This window comes from Ovis aries, chromosome 17, assembly GCF_016772045.2.
Source record: "Ovis aries strain OAR_USU_Benz2616 breed Rambouillet chromosome 17, ARS-UI_Ramb_v3.0, whole genome shotgun sequence".
In the NCBI taxonomy this organism is placed as follows: domain Eukaryota; kingdom Metazoa; phylum Chordata; class Mammalia; order Artiodactyla; family Bovidae; genus Ovis; species Ovis aries.
The window spans coordinates 15,492,613-15,519,924 of record NC_056070.1 but is presented as its reverse complement, the minus strand read 5'-3'; the positions used below and the strand labels follow the sequence as shown (position 1 = coordinate 15,519,924).

At 37.4% G+C, this 27,312-nt stretch overlaps 1 protein-coding gene across 13 annotated transcripts in view; it reads right to left on the bottom strand.

The window, feature by feature from the left end:
* The window catches only part of INPP4B (inositol polyphosphate-4-phosphatase type II B), an 887,198-nt gene that overhangs the window by 413,340 nt on the left and 446,546 nt on the right, over positions 1 to 27,312 (bottom strand). For all 13 annotated transcript variants that reach the window (XM_015101375.4, XM_042234315.2, XM_060400642.1 and 10 more), the window contains 2 exons: positions 16,420 to 16,631; positions 13,698 to 13,742 (listed from right to left, as the gene is read on the bottom strand). In XM_015101375.4, the coding sequence (XP_014956861.3) occupies positions 13,698 to 13,742; positions 16,420 to 16,510 (136 nt within the window). In that variant the 5' untranslated portion in view covers positions 16,511 to 16,631. The remainder of the gene's footprint in view (positions 1 to 13,697; positions 13,743 to 16,419; positions 16,632 to 27,312) is intronic.

Below are 27,312 nucleotides of genomic sequence, written 5' to 3'. Positions count from 1 at the left end.
CTTACGTACTTTTCATTTATTAACTGATGCCACGTATCTCAACCTCCTAAGGGATACCAAGCTAGAATTATGGCCAGTGGCAATAAGAACAGCTATGTTTCAGGGGCAACATGCATTAAATCTTGAGTCACCAGAAACCACTACTCACATGACAGTTCTGTTAAGAAGCTCTAATTAAGGGACTTCCCTGGTGGTCCAGTGGCTAAGACTCCACGTTCCCAATGCAGGGGCCTGGGTTCGATCCCTGATTAGGGAGCTAGACCCTGCATGCCACAACAAAGACCCAGAGCAGTCAAATACATAAACATTATTATTTTTTAAAATAGAAGCTCAAATTGGTTCATTTTCTCATCCTTTAATTAAATCTCTTATTATTTCAGCAGTAGATAACCTTTTCTGGTCTTCCCTTCCCCCATTCTGAACTTTTAGTAATTGGCTGCAAAGAACATGACTTTTGGAATTAAGAACCTATATTCCTCCACTCCAAGTCCTATGCTGTTAGGCAAATGACTGACTTCACCTGTGAAAGGGGAATAGTAAGCAGTACCTGGCAGGTCTGTTGTAAGATCAGAGATAAAATGGGAAAAGACACATCGAGGAGATTCCTGTGTCTGTAAGCTCTGCATAGGCAGACGACTGTCAAGGGCACAGCATGGCTACAGATTCTGCTCAGCATGGCTTGAGACTTCTCTGAGTTTCATCTAGCGTAGCCTCAAAGCCAGTAAGACTTAACACCAGGCACTTAGGAGTTCACTGTGTGATAGCAAACTGTCATGCACAAAAATGCAGTGCCAAGACCCCTGTTCAAAAAAGTACTCACTGAGTACGACAAAGTGATTTATCCAAGGTTATATCCAAAGTAGCAAAGGTTAACCCATCATCAAGGATATTAGTACAGATATCATTTCAGGTGCTTCTGTATATTAATACATTTAATCCTAACAAAAACTATAGTAGGTAGTTACTGACACCTGTTCCTATTCTACAGAAAAGAAAATAGAGAATCAGAGGCATTGTGTCATCTCTCTAACGCTGCATGGCCAGCTCGTAACAAACACATTGCTAAAAGGCAAGAGCACTTTTCCCGCTCCCATTACCTCCCCATTCAGATCACAGACTGAAATTTGAACCTGGAATGCAAAATCATTGTCTGTTACTCTGGTTGTTGTGCTGATACACTGTTGTTCTGAAAAAAATCTCTCTTCAAAAGTGCTGCCAGTTACTGGATTCTGTCAAAATTGAGATAGCTCCAAGAAAGATAAGTCAGGCAAATTCTTGTGTCTGTAAGCTCTGCGTAGGTAGGTAATTGTCAGGGGCACAGCATGGCACAGAGCCCATTGTGTCCAGCTCAGCATGGCCTGAACCTTCCCTGAGTTTCACTCTAGCCTAGCTCCAAAGCCAGTGAGACTCAGTTCTTCCTGATACCCAAATACAATTTGCAAGTGATCCAATAATGTTTAAAGACTTGCATTCATTTAGAATTTTAAAACAAGCTTCTAATGTATGTGTGACAATTGTAAAATATAGCAAGAGATTTCTAGAGCCTTAATTTATTTTTAGAGTGGGATTATAAGTAATAAAGAGGAAAATGTAAATGAGCATTAAACTCATCACCTTGGGAAACAAGATGTAGGGTGTTTTTTGTTTTTTGTTTTGTGTGTGTGTGTAGTTAGCTACCACCTTCACCTGAATTGTCTCTTGTGTCTCTTCTAAACCAGCAGACAGGGTTATCGTTACCATCTTTCTAAATTCCATATATATGTGTTATTATACTATATTGGTGTTTTTCTTTCTGGCTTACTTCACTCTGTATAATAGACTCCAGTTTCACCTTTTGGACTCTGTGGGAGAGGGCGAGGGTGGGATGACTTGGGAGAATGGCATTGAAACAGGTATACTATCATATGTGAAATGAATTGCCAGTCCAGGTTCGATTCATGATACACTGAGCTCGGAGCTGGTGCACTGGGATGACCCAGAGGGAGTCGATGGGGAGGGAGGTGGGAGAGGGGTTCAGGATGGGGAACACATGTACCCCCATGGCTGATTCATGTCAATGTATGGCAAAATCAATACAATATTGTACAGTAAAAAAATAAATAAATAAAAATAAAAACAAAAAAAAATATAAACAAGCAGAAATCCTGCTCATCTTCCGGACCTGGTCCAAACGCCACATCCTCTGAAATGTTGTCTCTGATACCACAGTTATAGTTAATCACTGCTTGCTCCGTACTCCCATAATTCTTGACTTATGTCTTTGTTTTGCCCTTATCATAATCTGCCTGACTGTATAGTTTGTTTCTATAATATCTCGGAATTTTTTTAGAAATAAGGAGGGAGCATAGCCTAACGGTTAAAAGCTGGAGCTTCAGATTGCACAAAAGTCAACCTGGATCCTGACTCCGTCACTCATCTTCCATAAGATCTTTGGGAAGTTGATCACTGGGAATCTTAGATTTTTCATCTTTCCATTGAAGATAATGTGGGAGACTCCTGGGTTCAAGTTACTTTAATTGTTATGTCTAAGTATCTTTTCCTATAAAACAAAGAAGATAATAGAGCATTTATCTTACAAATGGAATTGTGAGAATTAAATAGTATATGTAAATTATTTAGAACAATGTACATTGAATGAACAAGCACCCAGTAAATGTTAGCTATTTTTTTTTAATTCCCCTTCATGGATCACAGCCTTGTTGTGGCAAAGGGGCTGTGTAACTCAGTGGAGCTATGAGCCACGCTATGCAGGGAGACCCAGGATGGGTGGATCATCGTCATTGTGGAGACTTCTGACAAAACGTGGTCCACTGGAGGAGGAAATGGCAACCTGCTCCAGTATTCTTGCCAGAATCCCATGAACAGTATGAAAAGGTAAAAAGATATGACACCAGAAGATGAGCGCCCCAGGTCTGAAGGTGTCTAGTATGCTACTGGGGAATATAGTAGAGGGCGATTACTAATAGTTCCAGAAAGAATGAAGCAGCTGGGCCAAAGTGGAAATGACGTTCAGTTTTAGATGTGTCTCGTGGTTAAAGTCCAATACTGTAAAGAACCTGGAATGTTAGGGCTATGAATCAAGATAAATTGGATGTGGTCAATCAGGAGATGTCAAGGGTGAACACTGATCAACATCTTAGGAATCAGTGAATTAAAATGGACAGAAATGGGCAAATTTAACTCAGATGACCGTTAGCTACTACTGTGGGCAAGAATCCCTTAGAAAAAATGGAGTAGCCCTCACAGTCAATAAAAGAATCTGAAATACAGCGCTTGGGTGCAACCTCAAAAATGACAGAATGATCTCAGTTTGTTTCCAAGGGAAACCATGCACCATCGCAGTAAGCTGCCTATGCCCCAAACACTGATGCCGAAGAAGCGGAAGTTGACTGGGTCTATGAAGACCTACAACATCTTCTAGAATTAAAACCAAAAATGATGTCCTTTTCATCATAGGGGATTGGAATGCAAAAGCAGGAAGTCAAGAGATACCTGGAATAACAGACAAGTTTGACCTTGGAGTACAAAATGAAGCAGGACAAAGGCTAACAGAGTTTTAAAGAAAATCCTTAAAAAAATGGGAGTACCAGACCACTTTATCTGTCCCCTGATCACTTCATGGGAAATAGATGAGGAAACAGTGGAAACAGTGTCAGACTTTATTTTGGGGGGGCTCCAAAATCACTGCAGATGGTGATTGCAGCCATGAAATTAAAAGACTCTTACTCCTTGGAAGAAAAGTTATGGCCAACCTAGATAGTATATTCAAAAGCAGAGACATTACTTTGCCAACAAAGGTCCGTCTAGCCAAGGGTATGGTTTTTCCTGTGGTCATGTATGGATGTGAGAGTTGGACTGTGAAGAAGGCTGAGTGCCAAAGAATTGATGCTTTTGAACTGCGGTGTTGGAGAAGACTCTTGAGAGTCCCTTGGACTGCAAGGAGATCCAACCAGTCCATTCTGAAGATCAGCCCTGGGATTTCTTTGGAAGGAATGATGCTAAAGCTGAAACTCCGGTACTTTGGCTACCTCATGAGAAGAGTTAACTCATTGGAAAAGACTCTGATGCTGGGAGGGATCGGGGGCAGGAGGAGAAGGGGACGACCGAGGATGAGATGGCTGGATGGCATCACCAACTCGATGGACGCGAGTCTGAGTGAACTCCGGGAGTTGGTGATGGACAGGGAGGCCTGGTGTGCTGCAATTCATGGGGTCGCAAAGAGTCAGACATGAATGAGCAACTGAACTGAACTGAACTGAACTGAACTAAGAAACCTGTATGCATGTCAAGAAGCAACATCAGAACCAGACATAGAACAACATACTAGTTCAAAACTGGGAAAGGAGTATGACAAGGCTGGATACCTTGCTTATTTAACTTATGTAACCTTGCTTATTTAACTCCTTGCAGAGTACATCATGCAAAATGCCATCCTGGATGAATTACAAACTGGAGTCATGATTGTTGGGAGAATTATCAATAATCTCAGATATGCATGTGATACCACTTTAATGGCAGAAAGTGAAGAGAGACCAAAGAGCCTCTTGATGAGGATGAAAGAGGAGAGTGAAAAAAGGTGGCTTAAAACTCAACATTCAAAACACTAAGATCATGGCATCTGAGATGTAAGATCTACCTGCCATCACTCCATGGCAAGTAGAAGGGGAACAAAAGTAGAATCAGTGAAACATTTTATTTTCTTGGGCTCCAAAATCACTGTAGATGGTGACTGCAGCCATGAAATTAAAAGACACTTGCTCCTTTGAAGGAAAGCTAAGACAAACCAAGTCAGCATATTAAAAAGCAGAGACATCACTCTGCCAACAAAGGTCCATATAGTCAAATTGTGGTTTTTCTTGTAGTCATGTATGGATGTGAGAGCTGAACCATAAAGAAGGCTGAGCGCTGAAGACTTGATGCTTTCAAATTGTGGTGCTAAAGAATACTCTTGGACTTCAAGGAGATCAAACCGATCAATCCTACAGGAAATCAATCCGGAATATTCAATGAAGGGACTGATGCTGAAGCTGAAGTTCCATTATTTTGGCCACCAGATGTGAAGAGCCGACTCATTGGAAAAGATCCTGATACTGGGAAAGATTGAGGGCAGGAGGAGAAAGGGGCAACAGAGGATGAGATGGTTGGATGGCATCACTGACTCAATGGACATGAATTTGAGCAAACTCGGAGAGATAGAGGAAGACAGGGGAGCCTGGTGTGCTATAGTCCACAGGGTCGAAAAGAGTCTGACATGACTTAGCAACTGAACAACAACACATTTTACAATGTTGTGTTAGTTTTTGCTGTTCAACAAAGTGAATCAGCCATGCTGCTGCTGCTAAGTCACTTCAGTCATGTCCAACTCTGTGCGACCCCACAGACTGCAGCCCACCAGGCTCTGCTGTCCCTGGGACTCTCCAGGCAAGAACACTGGAGTGGGTTGCCGTTTCCTTCTCCAATGCATGAAAGTGGAAAGTGAAAGTGAAGTCAGTCAGTCGGGTCGGACTCTCTAGCAACCCCATGGACTACAGCCTACCAGGCTCCTCCGTCCATGGGATTTTCCAGGCAAGAGTACTGGAGTGGGGTGCCATTGCCTTCTCCAGAATCAGCCATATATATATATATATATATCCCCATCCTCTTGAGTCTCCCTCCCACCCAACCCTCTGAGTCATCACAGAGCACTTAGTTGACTCCTTATGCTGTACAGCAACTTCCCAGTAGCTTTATCCCCCTCACCTCCCCCACCATATCCACATATATGTTCTCTGTGTCTCTATTCCTGCCTGGCAAATAGGTTCATCTGTGTTTTTCCAGATTCCATATATTAATGTATATGTTAATACATGATATTTGTTCTTCTCTTTCTGACTTACCTCACTCTGTATGCTATTTTTAATGTTATTTTCCTGTAGAACTGTGGTAGGAAAAACATAGCATCTTGTTTGCAAAGAGAGAAGCACACGGTGGGTACTCAAAAACCAGTAGCTTTTACTGTGCCCATAATACCTTGTCCTTAGAAGGTGCTCCTCATAATGACTTTTCAATGGAATGCAATGCTTTATAAGGGAAGTATCACACCATAGGAATAAAGAAAATGGCCATGAACTTATAATGAGGCAACAAAATAGAGCAAGTGCATTCTTAACAGTTGCTTCTCTTGCTTGAAAATCATCCTGCAGCTTATATGAAGAGGTAATATTTTATTAATATTTTAATCAATAGATTAAATATAAAAATATACCTCTGTGCTTAGTATTCCCTTAGCTTACCTATAATACCACATAGAAGGTAAAAATACTAAAGATACAGTAAAATCTCCCATTCTCCCATTGGATCTTTTAAAAAGTCAGAGCTTTATGATCATTTATAAAACAAAGATCAGCAGGAGAGGAGAAGTGTGAACACAGGAGAAAACTGGCAAATTTGCCTTCCTTAAATTTTTTTTTCTTTCCGAGAAACATATAAAACAATGACTGATTTATAGCAATTCATAAACTATGAATGGATCTGACATGCAGGTTAATGAAAGCCTTAGCAAGCTATAAAAGCCACCTCTATAAAGAGATGAGACAGTTTTTGTGCAGCTTGTCAATTTGGGAATATTTTATACACATTTTCAAATTCTGAACACAGAAAACTGATCCCATGACTTACGTGACTTTTTTTTTTTTTCCCTAGCTGGGCTGTTAGATATATAGTAGCTATTTATAGAAAACCTAAAATCAGTACATAGAATCACATATATGATCCAAGAGAAGAACAGAGCCTTTAGAATCAGCATTCTCCTTGTCCTTATTGAATGCCACTCTAATATTTGAAGTTACCAACCCAAGGACATCTTATCTTTGTACCATGACATAATGCTGTGATAGAAATGAATTTTCATCACTGAATTCTAGGCTGTTACACATCATTTACCTGGTCCAGATATATAGTGGGTTGCCTGTCCACAGACCTTTTTTTAAAAAAAATCTCTATTTCCATAGAGAAAACAGAGTTTCTACAAGGGTGTACTTCAGTTTGTTTATTTAGTCACATTATATATGGCAGAACTGACATGGCTTACAGAGTAAATGTGAAATAATTTTCTATAAAGTACTTGGAATCACTGATTTTTCAGTACATACCATGATTTCAAAGGACCAGGAAGTAGATGAATCAAGAAACTTATTTGAGAATACAGATTTTATTTTCTCTTCTAGGAAGACACGACAGCTGGCTTTTTATACATAAATCTGTATAATAATACAAAAGTACTTATTGCATGAACCTGGTGTGAGTGTGTATTCTGAATTCAGAGTCTTTATCTTGTCCTGAACCAAACATCTGCTGCTGTCCAGGTCTAGAATGCGATTCCTCCTTTGCTCCCAGTTCGAGCGCTGTTTTCTTCCTTCACAAACTGGCTTTAGTTAAGTCTTCTTGGAAGGGAGACCTGGCTGGCTCAAATAGTAGGAATCTGCCTGCAGTGCAGGAGACCTGGACGCTATCCCTGGACTGGGAAAATCCCCTGGAGGAGGGCATGGCAAGCCACTCCAGTATTCTTGCCTGGAGAATGCCCATGGACAGAGGAGCTTGGCCGACTACAGCCCATGGGGTCGCAGAGTCAGACACGACTGCGTGACTAAGCACAACACAAGTCTTCCTTGAAAAGCCTTTGACTACTTTTTATCATATTAGTTTAATCTTTCTATATTCTTAGAGACCTTGAAAATTATCTTAGCTTTTAAGGATCTTTTTAATGACTTCAGGAGTCTTAGGCTGAACAAAACTAAAACTAGTTTGATCTCTTTAGCTATACTAAGAGTTAATTGAAGGCAAAGAGCAGAATTTTACCCCTTCAAATATGCTCTCTTTTCTTGTTCAGCTTATTTAGGTGTTTATTTAAATAAATGAACAGTTAAGACATTTATATGAGCATGTTGCAGAAACTTTGGAATATTTAATAAAATACCTTAATACTTTCCTCTGGAAAAGCATAACAAAGGAAATGGAAATTTTATCAAGTTGTGAGACCCATGATTAAAGTCTATCGTGCCTGTTCTTCCGATCATTATTTTGTGCACACAGACACAGTTAAATAAGGGTTTTGTTGTAAATGTAGTTTGTTAGCCTGCTTTGACAACTCTTACATTTCCTTGTTGAATAAAATATCCTTTTGACAGATGATTTTTAATGACTACATAGTTTTCCATCTTTAAAATATATGTTTCACTATAAAAAATAAATAACACATGCTGATTGACTCTGAGTTGGGGATGAAGTGGAGTGGCTCAAACTTTGCTTTATCAGTTCTATATTTGAGGTATTAGAAGAAAAGTCAAGAAATGAGATGGGCAAACAGAAATCAAGAGGGTTGTCAGGGAATTTCCCTCAGGGGTCAGTGGCTAAGGCTCCATGCTCCCAATGCAAGGGTACTGGGTTCAAACCCCGGACAGGGAACTAGATCCCAAATGCTGCAACTATTTTAAGATCTGGTGCAGCCAAATAAATAAATAAATATTTTTTAAAAAGAGGATTAGCTATCTGAAAATGCATGATGACACAGGACTACATTGCAGTGGTAACTCTGCATGGTCTATTATTGATTTTCATCTGATATCGTTCTCACTATATTAATAATAAAATTATAAAAATCAATATGGGTTTATTGACTTTAGAGGAAACAGAGATATAAAGCAAGGATCTATTAAATAATTTGAACCTCAAATAATTTGAACCTTATTTTTTGTGCTAATAAAATCTGTAGAAAAGAACTGATGCATTTTTCAATTCAAGAGGAAGAAGTCTCTGGGGGAAAAAAATCATTTTATCATTCTTAAAAGAGAAAACAGCTTCACAAAAGGTGAGGAACTGAACAATCATTTGACATTGAATCCCACCTCTCTCTAACCCTTACTCACTGGAGTCTCAGCAACACCCAAGCACCAGGATTGATCCTATCATCCAGAGGTTCAGTCCAGGTGCAGGTGAGGGAGACTAAAAGAAGGCTGGGAGCAGGAACTCACTGGCTCAGCCCCTCTCTTAACATTGTCCTATTCTGACTCTGACATTCCCAGTTCAGTCGCTCAGTCATGTCCGACTCTTTGCGACCCCATGAATCTGACCTTCTACTGGCCCAATAAACAGTCCTTCACTATTTGCAATTTCCAATTTCACTTCAAGACCAGTTCAGCTCATAACTTGGTTTCATGCCCGATCAAACCAGCAACCTGAGTTCCTACCCTCGAGCCCCAGTCTTCTCATTCTTCCATCCCTATTACCTGCTGCGTAAGTATCTCCTAGTCTGCCCCCTCAGGCTGGGAGAGTCACCTGGATCTTATGTTCAGTATGGACACATTCCAAATCAGCCTCCACACCCTGCCTAAGTCTCTTCAGACCCACAGAGGCCTGCCTCAACTCTCTATGTCCAAGATAGGCCCCAAATAGGCCCTCTGTTCTCCACACCAACTCCTCCTCCCCCAGGCACAGTCTATAGAGTTTCCCTGTTTCTGCCTACACAAGACTTAATACTTCCTGAGAGTACTTTTTAAGTTTTCTATGCTCCCAGTAAAATTGAGATGAATGAATTACTTGCATTTGTTAGGGATTTCACTCCCTCCACCATGTCGCCATGTTCCTATCATAAGTGACATCAAGGCTGGTGACGTGTGTACAGCGTGTGTTTCAATGTACCCTGCAACTGCTCACTTGGCTTTCATCAGGTATCAGGCATCAGCATGTAAGTTATTTCAAGAATGTGACCTCATGCTGTTAAATGAAAAACACAAGAATCACACGTACATACACACATGCCATCCTCGCCTACAGATTAACATGCATTAGTGACTATTGCCTTGGATTCATGATATATGTGGTGTCCATATAAAAATATGAAAACATTCTTTTAAGGATTCTATTGACTTTGGAGGTAGTAAATGGAGGCATGACAATCAGTGTGATAAGTATAATCAGGGAACTAAACTTAAGAAACAGATCACAGGAATTTATTTTCTTTCATATCTTTGTCAAATGACTCAATTCTATATATAATTTCCCACAATGGTTTCAAGAAAGAAATGTTATCTGATTGTGAGAAATGACCCCTCTTCATAAATGCCAGTTTTGTTGAAAGAAAACAATTTTATTAAACTGTAAACAAAATCTGTATTCTCTTGGATTTTTACTAATTTTTCTCTTTGTGAAAATAAAAAGGGTACCTATATACTTAAGTTAAACAATGAAAGACACATGAAAGCATAGCTGTCAGTGTACAGGTGAATTACACAATTTAAATGCAGTCAACCACTAGAAATACTATTGACGATGGGCATGCGATCCTCATCTTATCAGTACATGTTTATCTTTTACTATCAAGATATTTTTAACCAATCAACTTGCTCAATTGACTAGACATCTCCCACCTGATTAACTTGAATAAAGATATAGCAGTGGAACTTCAATATGATATAATGATTTTATAGACATATACACAAGACAGAAACAAATCCTTGATGGAAAGTAACTCATACAAAATAATATGACACCTACAAAATTAGTGTGGCTGTTCACAATTTAAAAAGCAAGGCCACTGAAACTCTCAATTTATTTGAATACTTTGGTACAGAATCAAGAATCAAATGTAAGAAAAAATTATTTGGATGGATAAACAACACAGTCCTACTGTATAGCACAGGGAGCTATATTCAATATCCTGAGAAAAACTATAATGGAAAAGAATATATTAAAATGTATATGTATACATATATGTGTATGTATAACTGAATCACTTTTCTGTACAGTGGAAATTAACGTGACATTGTAAATCAACTATACTTCAATAAAAGAAAATCTACCTCCAAAAAAATTTTAGTTGGAAAATTAGTTGGAAAAAAGTTTCTTACATCCTTATTCTGTTTCTAGATTTTTTGTAGTAAGATGCTTTGCTTTCTTTCTCATTATTAAATATGCACATTCTTAAACAATGAAAAAATATTTAAGAAAATACTACTGTTTCACTTATTAATTATGAAATGAAGCTATCTATATGATAGATGAAGTCTTGAATAATTTGTGAGATTAAAAAAAAACTTAAAGAAAAAAATGGTGACAAAAATATACACTAAAACCTACATAGGTTTGGCTGTGATGTCTTTGAAAGAATAGTTAAAAAAAAATCTTCAAGAAATGGTATAGTTAAGGATCTTTTAAGTGCTAAGAAGTATAACAAACAGTTTAGGAAATACATATTCCAGGATCAACAACACAATTCCCTGAAGATTCTAGATAACTTTCTTTTGTTTACTCATCAAGGATTTCCTGCCATATGACAAAATAAAATTACCTGTTGTTAAGAATTCTAGTGTATTTTTTGAATAGATATGAAAAAAGAACATTAAAGTTTGCTTTTTTAAATGGGAGAAATATTATTATGAATAAATTCTCAGAGCTGCTCACCTCTTAAATCTATGATTCAAGCCAGAAATGTAAGTGATGACAGTATTGTTCCCAAACTTGACTGTACTTTCAAAACAATTAGTATACTCTTTGAAAAAGTTCTTTGAAAAAGACAGGAAACTTTAATTGAAATAGAAGATAGGTATTTGGTCCACGCATTCTGTCTCCATGCTTGACTAATAGCCTCTACTCCGATTACTTCTGCCTAATTCAGATTTCCCCTGTTCTCCAGGATTCAAGCAAGAAAGCTTTCTTTGGGCTTTGAAATATTTCTAATGAGTCTAACAACTCTTCATTTTTCAGAAGTCTTGCTGAAAGGTTGAAAAAAATGAATATATTATCTTAAAAATAAAAGATGAGTAAGTCTCAAGTAACAAGAGTTATAGTTAGTGAGTCAGGAGGTGCCAAGGTCTTTTTTGATACTTGGCTCCCTTTCCAAAAAGTGGATTTTTTCTTTATTTGACAACATCTGAGAATTTTCTAGACAAGTAAATAAATAAATAAATAAAGTATATCTTTGTCAGTGGTTGCCAGGCATTGCCAGAAAGACAGGGATGAACAGGCAGAGCTCAGAGAACTTTTAGGGCAGCGAAGATACTAAGTATGATACTATAATGATGAACACATGTTTACACATTGTCCAAACCCATAGATAATATATAACTGCAAGGATGAACCCTAATGTAAATTATGGACTTACGCAGTCTCAGTCAGGTATGACTATTTGTGACCCCATGGACTATATGTAGCCCATGAGGCTCCTGTGCCCATGGGATTCTCCAGACAAGAATACTGGAGTGAGTTACCATTTCCTTTTCCAGGGAATCTGCCTAACCCAGGGACTGAATCCGGGTCTCCTGCTTCTCTTGCATTGGCAGGTGGGTTCTTTACCACTGAGTCACCCAGAAAGCCCCAAACTATTGACTTAGGATGACAATAACCTGTCACTGTGAGTTCATCAACTGTAACAAATGTACCATTCTGGCCGGGGGATGCTGGTAATGGGAGAGGCTATACATAGGTAGGGGCAGGGGAGTACCTAGGAAACCTCTATATCTTATGTCCAAATTTGGTATGAACTGCAAACTTTTCAAAAAATAAAACCTATTAGAAAGAGAAAGAAAACAAAAGCAAAAAAATTATGATTGTTTTCTCAATAACTTATGCTTCAAACTGTAATATTTTGAGTAAAAGATGTAAATTTGAAACATTTCATTATATAATAAAAATATATATTCCTAAAATAATTGGAACTTCAAATCACTACAAACTACTACAGAGAGTGGAGATATATGTTTCAACTTGCCCATAACTTCATAAAATATGTATGTATTGACATTCAATGATTTGGATATTAAAATATATCTGGTAAAAATTCATACAAATAAATGTAAAAATATTCGAAACATTTCAAAGTACTTCAGGACAATGAAAGAAGAAAAGTCTAAATAGTTCATAGGAACCATATTTTTACCCCCTTTAAATGCCATCTTGCAACTAATTCCCTAATAGCACTCTGCAGTCATAACCAATTCAAGTTCCTACTCACTAGCTAAGTAATGGACCAGCCTCAGGGTATGCATTTTTTTTAAAACCACTGCTACATAGGCAAAAATTGTTTTTATTGAAGTGTAGTTGATTTACAGTGTTGTAGGGGTACACATTTTTAATTCATCCTTTGAGAAATTTACAAATTTCTACATGCGATAGATTCTTAGAGTTGCTTAAACAAGTTAAAACTTTGAAATAAAATTAAATTCTCAAAGTCAAGGATCTCTCCACAATATCAACATGGAAGAGCAAGGGAATATTTTTGAGTGACCAAAGGGGAGCACAGACCTAGTAAACGTCATAAAGAGGGACAAAGGAAAACTCTACATGAGCCCAGTTAACCTCTCAAGGAGTGAGTAATTAGACACATGGATTTTGAGTAATGATTTGCAACAAACTATATTAGAATGAGTATTGGGCAAAGGACTTGCGGTCAGCAGATCTGATTGACAGACACAAACCCATCACCTCTGAAGTCCTCAGTCCTCGGGTCACAAGCTGACCTGCTCCATAGCTCAGATTTTTCACTTATAAACTGGGGAAAATAACACTTACCTTATAGAATGATTTGTTTTTACAGAATAATATTCATGAAATGCGTAAAAATATATTATAAGTAACAGTGATATCAGTAACATACCTAAAGTTGTAAACTATATGTACAAAAGGCATATTACATTTATAGCTATAAATGAATAAGAATTTCTTACCAAGGATGAATTCCAACTGTGGTTCATTTGGAGTCTTCTGAATGCCTATGAATAATAGGCACAAATTCAGATTGAATATATTTAACTTATCAAAATCATGTGAACATATATAACTCTTACCCTGCCCACAATGTATAAACGCCCACAAGGTCTGCCAACATTATTTGGCAGAACAAATAAACTCAGTTAATCATCCAGACATATATAACAAGTCAATTCTCAGGGCAGGATGTAATATTTATAGCAAAACTAGATATGGCTAAAGATTTGATTGCTCTACTTAGTTCCATGGTCGTAAAACAGAAATATTGTTTCTGTAAGGCATGAAAAATGCAAAACATATTTTTCATCTGTTTCTGTTTCTTTTGTATATGTGTCGACAGAGATGGACCCTTCACAAGGATGACCTCATCCAAGTCTCTGAAACAGATTTCTCTTTCACACCATTTCAACCTTGTGCTAATAGTAAATAATTAAAGAGCTATTTCTAGTTAGGTTACTCAGGACACGATGATGGCAGTTATTCTGCCAATTTACTGATAGCTCAAATCAGGATTCTGTTAAATGTTCTTTCCTTTTTTGGCAGTTAAAAAAAAATCTATTAACATGGCTAAATGATTTAAGATGAAGTGAGAGGGAAAGTAAGTTTGAGGACAAAGGCAAGGAAATGGGAACATCTAACGGTTAGAGGATAGAAAGGTAAGGCTGTGGCAAGTAATAAAATGGTAGATGGATTCGTTAAGACTGTTTCAGAGCTTCCTAAACAAGAGTGGCTGACTGGGGATATAGCCATTTTTTTTCAGTATCATCAAATGAACTATAATCTATAAAAATAATGAATCACTATGTTGTACACCTTCACCTAATATAATATCATAAGTCAACTATACTTCAATAAAAAAAAGAAAAAAAAAGAAATAGAGATCATAAAAAATATAAAACCAAATAAATAAAACTACAAAAAGTAAGCGCAAAGAGTGACTTAAAGAGTGACTGAGAATTGGGATGTCATTTGTCACCACTCATGGTTGACTAAGAAATAAAAGATTATAAAAATCTTCTCCTTGTTTATCTTTATTGGTGTACTCATCAGACAAAATTTATATGTATTAGCATTTAGTCATGAATATACTGTATCCACTACAGACTGGCATTTGCTATCCACCTCTGCAAGGATTAAATCATGAGCTGCTGCAGCTGCTGACCTTCAGTATCCCCTGGAAGGAATTTAGGGTGGAGATCATAAATGAGGCACTCTATGATTTGGAGAAAACCAACAAAAAAAATGGCAGAACAGGTTTTCAGATAGATATTTTCAGGAGACAATTTCATAAGCCCAATTCTTGCACCTCCTCATATCTAGCGAAGTACTAAAATCCTTCATGGTGGCACCTGCTCCTCATAACTAGCAGTGACCTTCATGAGAATAGTAGCAACCTTCTGCAGAAATATGTGCTTGATTGCATGTACTCCTCTTTCACCAAAATCACATGTATACTGACCTTTCCCCCTGCTTCTTTGCAGCAGTTCCTAAGAGCTATCTGAAATGCTGTCTCCCGGGCTATAGTTTTTATTTTGTCCAATAAAACATAACTTATAACTCTTAGGTTGTACATTATTTTTTCAGTTGACAACTGTTAGAACCATCTCTTTGTATAAAAACCATCTGTTTTTTATGTACAGAGTTCATATTTTTTGCATTTATGTTTACTTTTATTTCCTACTGACATTTAACAATTTTAGACTTTCTAAGGGGTTAGATTGACAACTATTAGGTAGGTCTTTATTAATTTCAAAGTACTGTAGGTTTTTTTAAGGCAATTAACAATTCTGCTGTAAGCTCTGACCATCAAATTACTCAAATAAACTTATACAACCAGTGTCATTTTCTCAAGATTATTTTTATAATGTAAATGAAATGAGAGGTTAGGCATATGTTTGCAGGGCTAAATAACTGGATAAGAATCTTTTGGATAAAACACAACACATGGCTGATTCATGTCAATGTATGGCAAAACACTACAATATTGTAAAGTAATTAGCCTTCAATTAAAATAAATAAATTTTTAAAAAAGTTTATGCTAAACAATCGAACCCAAACACTAGAACGTTAAGCAAGAGATGAAACATATACTTCTTCCAGTGATTTTAATTACTTAAGTAGCACAAAAACCAATGCTCATGTTCAAATGCTAATCCTGGCCAAATAACCAAGCTTGCTTGCTCTATTGATGTGACTTAGGTGTGGCAGCAACCACTAAGCAGCTAGTGTAATCGTTGTGCCCTAATGTTTTCAACTGAAATGTCTTTGGTTTTAAAGAGAAAATTTCTAGGTTTCAAAAAATAATTCCACATGAGAGTAGAAATATGTTCAATAGAAAGTGTGCCACAATAGCCCCCTAAATGGTGTCTCGGACCCTCTCTGTGCATCCACAATCAGGTTTCCATCAACATCCAGAGTGATTTTTTTCAAAATTCGAGTACTGTCTTAGTTTTCCAATTGATCTTCAAATAAAGATCAAAATTCTTACCAAAAAAGAAACTATATACTGTTCTTAATACACATTCAAGAACAATGGTTCTATTTTATATTGAACCATTTCATAGACTATTATCTCCCTCACCCAGGATAAAAGAGGAGAGACATATCATAGACTTAGAACACTGAAATAATAGTGCAAAGGAACAACGTTATTTAATTTGGGGGTGCATTTATACTCACTTGTGAACTGAAAGTCCCCGGTGTCATTTGCCTGGGGGGTAGGCAGAAAGTTCTGGCCTTCTTCTGATGCTCCTTCCTCTTTGATTTCCATGATCAATCTTCACAGTTCCTTAAATCTTCCCAATGTTTGTGCCCAAATGCCACGGCCAAAGACTCCTGGTTTAATATAGGTGTATTTTCAGCTAAAGTCCTGATCTTCCCACTCTGAAATTCTGCATTTAGGAAACAGAAACAGCAAAAGTCTCAGTCACTTCCGAGTTGAGCATAAAGCTAAAAACTCAAGGTAGGTAGAGCCTACGGCTACCTTCATATGAAATTCCTTCCCACCTCTCCCACTTTTATTTTCAGAATGTATCCACACAGTTAATGTATCATAAACTCTGGGTTAAATGGGTATTCTCTATGTAATAATTTTACTGTCATACGAGATACTTCTAAATCCTAAGAGGTATTTTCTTTCTCTTCTAATTCATTTTGTAAAATAGCACATAGCTATAGGAGCTGCTAAATTAATATGTACCTAATTTAGCAGCAAGAGCAGATAGCGTCTTCACAAAGCATTAGCATGTTCAGCCAAGCTGTATCTTACTATCATTCCTTCCATTAGAACTGCCCTTTATGCTTATCTCTCTACCCACTTTTGTTACAACACTATTCATGAGCACATTAAGATCATTTGGCACAACACTCTTCTTCCAAGATGAGCTAACAGGTTGTTCAAGGAAGTTCCAACTTCATCATTATACACAGTCTCTTGCTTCTTTGCCTAATCAAAGTTTAAATGTTTAAAGACTGGGATATATGGTGAAAAGAATGAACAATAACTTTAAAAAGCTAAAATTCCAGGGCAAACGAAAGGAACAGCAAAATGATGAAAATTAGCATGGGGAAAGTAAGCCTCCAAAAATTTAATACCCTGTTACACAGACAGACTCAAGTAGTACTGAATTCACTTTGATTTTTAGTATGTTACACATGACCAAGAGTGAATTAGGGGAAAAAAAAATCAATGTTGTTTTAATTCAAGTTACCACCTGAATTAAAATGTATAAAAATCTTTAAACGTCTACCCAATGCTATTTAATGAGATAGCAGCAATGGGGTTTGGTTTGGAATACTGATTTGGTTTCCAACTTTACAAGTTCATAAACTCACTCTTCGTTGTTTTCATAAAAGCAACTTCATTTATAATTCAGCTCTAGTGTTTAAATGTCATCTGGCAAAAATTAAATCCAGAGAGCATCTTGAATCTTTAGAACATATTACAATAAGGTTGCAGATAAATACACATTTGCTTCTAAGGACATAACTAGGGATACTTTCTTGGGTAAAAGGCTATATATTACTATCAATAAGACCAAATCCATTAATTTGGTAATTATATTTTTTATTGAGTTATAGTTGATGTACAATATTACATAAATTACAGGCATACGACACAGTGATTCACAATGTTTAAGGTTATACTGCATCTATAGTTACTATAAAATATTGGCTATTATATTCCCTGTGAGGTACTATATATCCTTGTAGCTTATTTTATACATAATAGTTTGTGTCCCTTAATTCCCTACCCCTATATTGGAAACAAAAGCAAAAATAAATGGAACCTAATTGAACTTAAAGAAAACTGTCAATAGGATGAAAAGACAGCTTACTGAACAGGAGAAAACATTTGCAAATGATATGACTGATAAGGGGTTAATATCCAAAATATATAAACGGCTCATACAACTTAACATCAAAAACAAACAACCCAATTAAAAAATGGACAGAGATCTGAATAAACACTCTTTCCAAAGAGGAGATGCAGATGCGCCAATAGGCACATGTAACTAGGCCAAGCATCACTAATCATTAAGGAAATGCAAATCAAAACCAGAATGACCTATGACCTCATACCAGTCAGAATGGCTATCATCAAAAAGAACACAAACAAATGTTGGAGAGGATGTGGAGAAAAGGGAACCCTCATACACTGTTTGTAGGAATGTAAATTGGTACAGCCACTGTGGAAAATCATAAATATATATATATATATATATATATATATATATATATACACACACATACACACACACATACATATATAATTTTCCATTTGAAACAACATGGATAAATTTGGAGGGTACTATGCGAAGTGAAATGTCACATAGAAGAAAACAAATACTGTATGATATTACTTGAATGTTAAGTCTAAAAAATACAACCAAGTAGTGAATATAATAATAATAAGAAGAAGAAGCAAACTCACAGATACAGAAAACAAATTAGTAGTTTCCAGTGTGAGAGGGAATGGGGGAGGGGTAATATAGGGGTTAAAAAATTATATTTTAAATTAAGGTAATATTTTCTTGTTGGATTATTTAAATTTAGATATCTTTTTAATAAGGAAAGGCACATATTTATCGTATCACATCCTTTAAGAACCTATGACAAATGCATTAGCATTAGTGGAATGCATTAGTATCTGTGGAAGAGCGCCACGTGTGTGGGACTCAGAGACATGGATTTGTTAACTTTACTACACACTTTGATCAAAGACTTAATCCCTAATCCTGATCAGTCATTTTAAAAACTGTAAAGGAGATCTAAATAAGGTAATACGGATATCCTAGCAAAATGATAACCTGGTACACAAATGTAAATAATTAACAAATGTCAACTCCACGTGTGGGTTTTGTACACTTGTGTAATTTGAGGGTGAGTAGAGAGGGCTAAACTAAGATGCCCACAAAGACCCACTAACAGGGCTTCCCTTGTGGCACAGACAGTAAAGCATTTGCCTACAATGCGGGAGACCTGGGTTCAATCCCTGGGTCAGAAAGATCTTCTGGAGAAGGAAATGGCAACCCACCCCAGTATTCTTGCCTGGAAAATCCCATGGATGGAGGAGCCTGGGAGGCTACAGTCCATGGGGTCGCAAAGAGTCGGACACGACTGAGCGAATTCACTCACTCACTCAGGGAGGACAAAACTAAGATACCCACAAAGACCCACTAACATAGTCCCATTTTAAGCATGCCCGTTCGAAACTGAAAAATGAACTCAATTTTAGAGAGAATGGAGCCAGACCTATGAAACAAAGATTATTTGACACCCTTTTATGATTCTATTCATTTCCATTCTATCTTTGCTGCATCTGAGGACAAATTTCAGGTTTGATAGTTATCAGCAAGGCACAGACCTCAGAAGGAATCAGCTACAGCACTGGCAAAGTAAAAACCAAGCATCTCCAGCTGATAAATATAGCCTTTGCCTAGGGTTATGGTTAGGTGCAGTAGTTCCTTTTCTGTGTCTGTTTGGAAACTTTTTGGTTTGGAGATCATGCATGAAAATAGACTGAGTTCTTTACATACCACGCAGAAGTTTAAAACAGCCAGAGACTAAACAATTCTTACAGCAGCAAGAAACCACATTAAGTATACCTTAAGCAGATTTGATTTTTAGAAGGCTTTTGTTGCTGTTTTTTAGTAGCTAAGTCCTGTCCTACTCTTTTGTGACCTTATGGACTGTAGCCTGCCAGGCTCCTCTGTCCATGGGATTTCCCAAGCAAGAATAGTGGAGTGAGTTGCCATTTCCTTCTCTAGGGCATCTTCCCAACCCAAGGATCAAACCTGCATCTCCTGCATTGGTAGGTGGGTTCTTTACCACTGAGCCACAAGGGAAGACCTTTTAAAAGGTGGGAGGGGGGTTCATGTTTGGGAATGCATGTACACCCGTGGTGGATTCATGTCAATGTATGGCAAAACCAATACAGTATTGTAAAGTAAAATAAAGTAAATAAGTAAATAAATAAATAAATGTTTAAAAAAAAGAGGAGGGAGGGAAAGATGGCGGAGGAATAGGACGGGAAGATCACGTTCTCCCTCACAAATTCCTCAAAAGAACATTTCAACGCCGAGCAAACTCCACAAAACAACTTCTGTAGGCTGGCAGAGGACATCAGGCAACCAGAAAAGCAGACCATTGTCTTCAAAATCAGATTTTTAATCTTTGTTGTCAATTTTGTACATTTAAAAACCCAAACTTCACTACCCAAGTTTACCTGAGAGCGAGATTACTGGCTTGTCCACTCTCTCCTCCTCTGGCCTCTCCTTTTTCTCCACCAGGTGGCCTCTGTCTCTTTTCTCCCCCATCTCTTCTCTATCCAACTCTGTGAATCTCTGTGTGTTCCAGACGGTAGAGAACACCTAAGGAACTGGTTACTGGCAGGATTTGTCTCTCTCCTACTCATTCCTCTCTCTTATCCTCCTGGTCACCTCTGTCTACTTCCTCCCTCTCCTCTTCCCCGTATAACTCTGTAAATACCTCTGAGCGGTCCAGACTATAGAGCGCACATAAGGAAGTGACTACTGGCTAGCTTGCTCTCTCCTCTCTTGATCTCACCACATCTCATTCCAGTTACCTCTAACTATCCCCTCCATCTTCTCTTCTCCTTGTAACTCAGTGAACCTCTCTGAGTGTCCCTCAAGGTGGAGAAACTTTTCATCTTTAACCTAGATGTTTTATCATCGGTGCTGTATAGATGGACAAGTCTAGAGGCTACTGTGAAAATAAAACTGAAAACCAGAAGCAGGAAGCTTAAACCCAAAGCCTGAAAACATTAGAGAACTCTTGAATTCAGGGAACATTAAGCAATAGGAGCTCATCAAAAGCCTTCATACCTACACTGAAACCAAGCTCCACCCAAGGGCCAACAAGTTCCAAAACAAGACATACCACGCAAATTCTCCAGCAACACAGGAACACTCCCCTGAGCCTCAATATACAGGCAGCTCAAAATTATCCCAATACCTTTGATGTCTCATAACCCATTACGGGTCACTCCACTGCACTCCAGAGAGAAGAAACCCAGCTCCACCCACCAAAACTCCAACACAAGCCTCCCTAACCAGGAAACCTTGACAAGCCACTGATAGAACCCCACCCAAAGTGAGGAAGCTCCATAATAAAGAGAACTCCACAAATTATCAGAATATAAAAAGGCCACCCCAAACGCAGCAATATAACCAAGATGAAGAGACAGAGGAATACTCAGCAGGTAAAGGAACAGGAGAGTTGCCCACCAAATCAAACAAAAGAGGAAGAAGTAGGGAATCTACCGGAGAAGGAATTCCGAATATTGATAGTGAAAATGATCCAAAATCTTGAAATCAAAATGGAAACACAGATAAATAGCCTAGAGACAAGGATCGAGAAGATGCAAGAAAGGTTTAACAAGGACCTAGAAGAAATAAAAAAGACTCAAAATATAATGAATAACACAATAAATGAGATCAGGAACACTCTGGAGGCAACAAATAGTAGAATAACAGAGGCAGAAGATAGGATTAGTGAAATAGAAGATAGAATGGTAGAAATAAATGAATCAGAGAGGAAACAAGAAAAACGAATTAAAAGAAACGAGGACAATCTCAGAGACCTCCAGGACAATATGAAACGCTCCAACATTCGGAATTATAGGAGTCCCAGAAGAAGAAGACAGAAAGAAAGATCATGAGAAAATCCTTGAGGAGATAATAGTTGAAAACTTCCCTAAAATGGGGAAGGAAATAATCACCCAAGTCCAAGAAACACAGAGAGTCCCAAATAGGATAAACCCAAGGCGAAACACCCCAAGACACATATGAATCAAATTAACAAAGATCAAACACAAAGAACAAATATTAAAAGCAGCAAGGGAAAAACAACAAATAACACACAAGGGGATTCCCATCAGGATAACAGCTGATCTGTCAATAGAAACTCTTCAGGCCAGGAGGGAATGGCAAGACATACTTAAAGTGATGAAAGACAATAACCTACAGCCCAGATTACTGTACCCAGCAAGGATCTCATTCAAATACGAAGGAGAAATCAAAAGCTTTACAGACAAGCAAAAGCTGAGAGAATTCAGCACCACCAAACCAGCTCTCCAACAAATTCTAAAGGATATCCTCTAGACAGGAAACACGAAAGGGTGTATAAACCTGAACCCAAAACAATAAAGTAAATGGCAACGGGATCATACTTATCAATAATTACCTTAAACGTAAATGGGTTGAACGCCACAACCAAAAGACAAAGACTGGCCGAATGGATACAAAACAAGACCCCTCTATATGCTGCTTACAAGAGACCCACCTCAAAACAAGGGGGTTCACATACAGACTGAAAGTGAAGGGCTGGGAAAAGATATACCACGCAAATAGAGACCAAAAGAAAGCAGGAGTGGCAATACTCATATCCGATAAAATAGACTTTAAAACAAAGGCTGTGAAAAGAGACAAAGAAGGCCACTACATAATGATCAAAGGAACAATCCAAGAAGAAAATATAACAATTATAAATATATATGCACCCAATATAGGAGCACCACAATATGTAAGACAAATGCTAACAAGTATGAAAGGGGAAATCAACAATAACACAATAATAGTGGGAGACTTTAATACCCCACTCACACCTATGGACAGATCAACTAAACAGAAAATCAACAAAGAAACGCAAACTTTAAATGATACATTAGATCAGTTAGACCTAATTGATATCTATAGGACATTTCACCCCAAAACAACGAATTTCACCTTTTTTCAAGTGCTCATGGAACCTTCTCCAGGATAGATCACATCCTGGGCCATAAATCTAAACTTGATAAATTCAAAAAATCGAAATCATTCCAAGCATCTTTTCTGACCATAATGCATTAAGATTAGATCTCAATTACAGGAGAAAAACTATTAAAAATTCCAACATATGGAGGTTGAACAACACACTTCTGAATAACCAACAAATCACAGAAGAAATCAAAAAGAAATCAAAATATGCATAGAAACTAATGAAAATGAAAACACAACAACCCAAAACCTGGGGGACACTATAAAAGCAGTGCTAAGAGGAAAGTTCATAGCAATACAGGCATACCTCAAGAAACAAGAAAAAGTCAAATAAATAACCTAACTCTACAACTAAAGCAACTAGAAAAGGAAGAGTTGGAGAACCCCAGAGTGAGTAGAAGGAAAGAAATCTTAAAAATTAGGGCAGAAATAAATGCAAGAGAAACAAAAGAGACCATAGCAAAAATCAACAAAGCCAAAAGCTGGTTCTTTGAAAGGATAAATAAAATTGACAAACCATTAGCCAGACTCATCAAGAAGCAAAGAGAGAAAAATCAAATCAATAAAATTAGAAATGAAAATGGAGAGATCACAACAGACAACACAGAAATACAAAGGATCATAAGAGACTACTATCAGCAGTTGTATGCCAATAAAATGGACAACGTGGAAGAAATGGACAAATTCTTAGAAAAGTACAATTTTCCAAAACTGAACCAGGAAGAAATAGAAAATCTTAACAGACCCATCACAAGCACGGAAATTGATACTGTAATCAGAAATCTTCCAGCAAACAAAAGCCCAGGTCCAGATGGCTTCACAGCTGAATTCTACCAAAAATTTCGAGAAGAGCTAACACCTATCCTACTCAAACTCTTCCAGAAAATTGCAGAGGAAGGTAAACTTCCAAACTCATTCTATGAGGCCACCATCACCCTAATACCAAAACCTGACAAAGATGTCACAAAAAAGAAAACTACAGGCCAATATCTCTGATGAACATAGATGCAAAAATCCTCAACAAAATTCTAGCAATCAGAATCCAACAACACATTAAAAAGATCATACACCATGACCAAGTGGGCTTTATCCCAGGGATGCAAGGATTCTTCAATATCCGCAAATCAATCAATGTAATTCACCACATTAACAAATTGAAAAATAAAAACCATATGATTATCTCAATAGATGCAGAGAAGGCCTTTGACAAAATTCAACATCCATTTATGATAAAAACTCTCCAGAAAGCAGGAATAGAAGGAACATATCTCAACATAATAAAAGCTATCTATGACAAACCCACAGCAAACATTATCCTCAATGGGGAAAAATTGAAAGCATTTCCCTAAAGTCAGGAACAAGACAAGGGTGTCCACTTTCACCGCTACTATTCAACATAGTTCTGGAAGTTTTGGCCACAGCAATCAGAGCAGAAAAAGAAATAAAAGGAATCCAAATTGGAAAAGAAGAAGTAAAACTCTCACTGTTTGCAGATGACATGATCCTCTACATGGAAAACCCTAAAGACTCCACCAGAAAATTACTAGAGCTAATCAATGAATATAGTAAAGTTGCAGGATATAAAATCAACACACAGAAATCCCTTGCATTCCTATACACGAATAATGAGAAAGTAGAAAAAGAAATTAAGGAAACAATTCCATTCACCATTGCAACGAAAAGAATAAAATACTTAGGAATATATCTACCTAAAGAAACTAAAGACCTATATATAGAAAACTATAAAACACTGATGAAAGAAATCAAAGAGGACACTAATAGATGGAGAAATATACCGTGTTCATGGATTGGAAGAATCAATATAGTGAAAATGAGTATACTACCCAAAGCAATTTACAAATTCAATGCAATCCCTATCAAGCTACCAGGCACATTTTTCACAGAACTAGAACAAATAATTTCAAGATTTGTATGGAAATACAAAAAACCTCGAATAGCCAAAGCAATCTTGAGAAAGAAGAATGGAACTGGAGGAATCAACTTGCCTGACTTCAGGCTCTACTACAAAGCCACAGTCATCAAGACAGTATGGTACTGGCACAAAGACAGACATATAGATCAATGGAACAAAATAGAAAGCCCAGAGATAAATCCACACACATATGGACACCTTATCTTTGACAAAGGAGGCAAGAATATACAATGGAGTAAAGACAATCTCTTTAACAAGTGGTGCTGGGAAAACTGGTCAACCACTTGTAAAAGAATGAAACTAGATCACTTTCTAACACCGCACACAAAAATAAACTCAAAATGGATTAAAGATCTAAATGTAAGATCAGAAACTATAAAACTCCTAGAGGAGAACATAGGCAAAACACTCTCAGACATAAATCACAGCAGGATCCTCTATGATCCACCTCCCAGAATGCTGGAAATAAAAGCAAAAATAAACAAATGGGATCTAATTAAAATTAAAAGCTTCTGCACAACAAAGGAAACTATAAGCAAGGTGAAAAGACAGCCTTCTGAATGGGAGAAAATAATAGCCAATGAAGCAACTGACAAACAACTAATCTCAAAAATATACAAGCAACTTATGCAGCTCAACTCCAGAAAAATAAACGACCCAATCAAAAAATGGGCCAAAGAACTAAATAGACATTTCTCCAAAGAAGACATACGGATGGCTAACAAACACATGAAAAGATGCTCAACATCACTCATTATTAGAGAAATGCAAATCAAAACCACAATGAGGTACCACTTCACACCAGTCAGAATGGCTGCGATCCAAAAATCTGCAAGCAATAAATGCTGGAGAGGGTGTGGAGAAAAGGGAACCCTCCTACACTGTTGGTGGGAATGCAAACTAGTACAACCACTATGGAGAACAGTGTGGAGATTCCTTAAAAAATTGCAAATAGAACTACCTTATGACCCAGCAATCCCACTGCTGGGCATACACACCGAGGAAACCAGAATTGAAAGAGACACATGTACCCCAATGTTCATCGCAGCACTGTTTATAATAGCCAGGACATGGAAACAACCTAGATGTCCATCAGCAGATGAATGGATAAGAAAGCTGTGGTACATATACACAATGGAGTATTACTCAGCCGTTAAAAGAATTCATTTGAATCAGTTCTGATGAGATGGATGAAACTGGAGCCGATTATACAGAGTGAAGTAAGCCAGAAAGAAAAACACCAATACAGTATACTAACACATATATATGGAATTTAGGAAGATGGCAATGACGACCCTGTATGCAAGACAGGGAAAGAGACACAGATGTGTATAACGGACTTTTGGACTCAGAGGGAGAGGGAGAGGGTGGGATGATTTGGGAGAATGACATTCTAACATGTATACTATCATGTGAACTCAATCGCCAGTCTATGTCTGACGCAGGATGCAGCATGCTTGGGGCTGGTGCATGGGGATGACCCAGAAAGATGTTATGGGGAGGGAGGTGGGAGGGGGGTTCATGTTTGGGAATGCATGTAAGAATTAAAGATTTTAAAATTTAAAAAATAAAAAACTAAAAAAAAAAAAAAGAATAAAAATACCTAAAATATGTATATGTTTGCACTCAAATACATATGTGCAAATTAAAATCACAAAAGCCATAATCTCTAACCATATCTCCAAGCCTAAAAAGTAATAGCAAATAAAAAGTAACAATGATGGGAAACACTAAGTATATCTAAGCAGAGAGGACACAAACAAGAGAAAAAAAAATAAATAAATAAATAAAAAATAAGAAAAAATTTAAAAAAAAGAATTATAAAAAAAATAAAAAATAAAAGTAAAAAATGTATTGAAAGTCAAAGGGGAGAATATACTAGAATGTGACACCTTGGTAAGGAGATCAACCTGTTTGAACACAATTCTAATATTCTAGAAAAATAAAATAATAAAAAGAATTCATGCCAACATAGAAGCAGTTAACTAGAGAAGAAAACTGGATCCAAACCAATTAGAATCTGGATTCAAAGCAATTACTAAATAGAATTACCTAGACTTGGTGATGGAATTAGATGTGATATCAGAGTTGAGATAAAGGAAGACACAAGTTTCACATGGGACCCAGTCTAGTTTGGACTATTAAGCTCTCTAATACACTAAGTCTCCTCCATGTGAACCTTCAAGTTGTGAACTTGCAAAGATACACACATGCATTCCATCAACATCAGATGGGATTGAAACTGCAGCTACCCCTCTATTTCCTACTGCTGTTGACCCCTCAGGTCAACCATCTCCCACCTCCTCACCCTCCTCCACTCACTCACTCTTCTTGCCTGTTCACTCCATGTCAGCTGCCGTA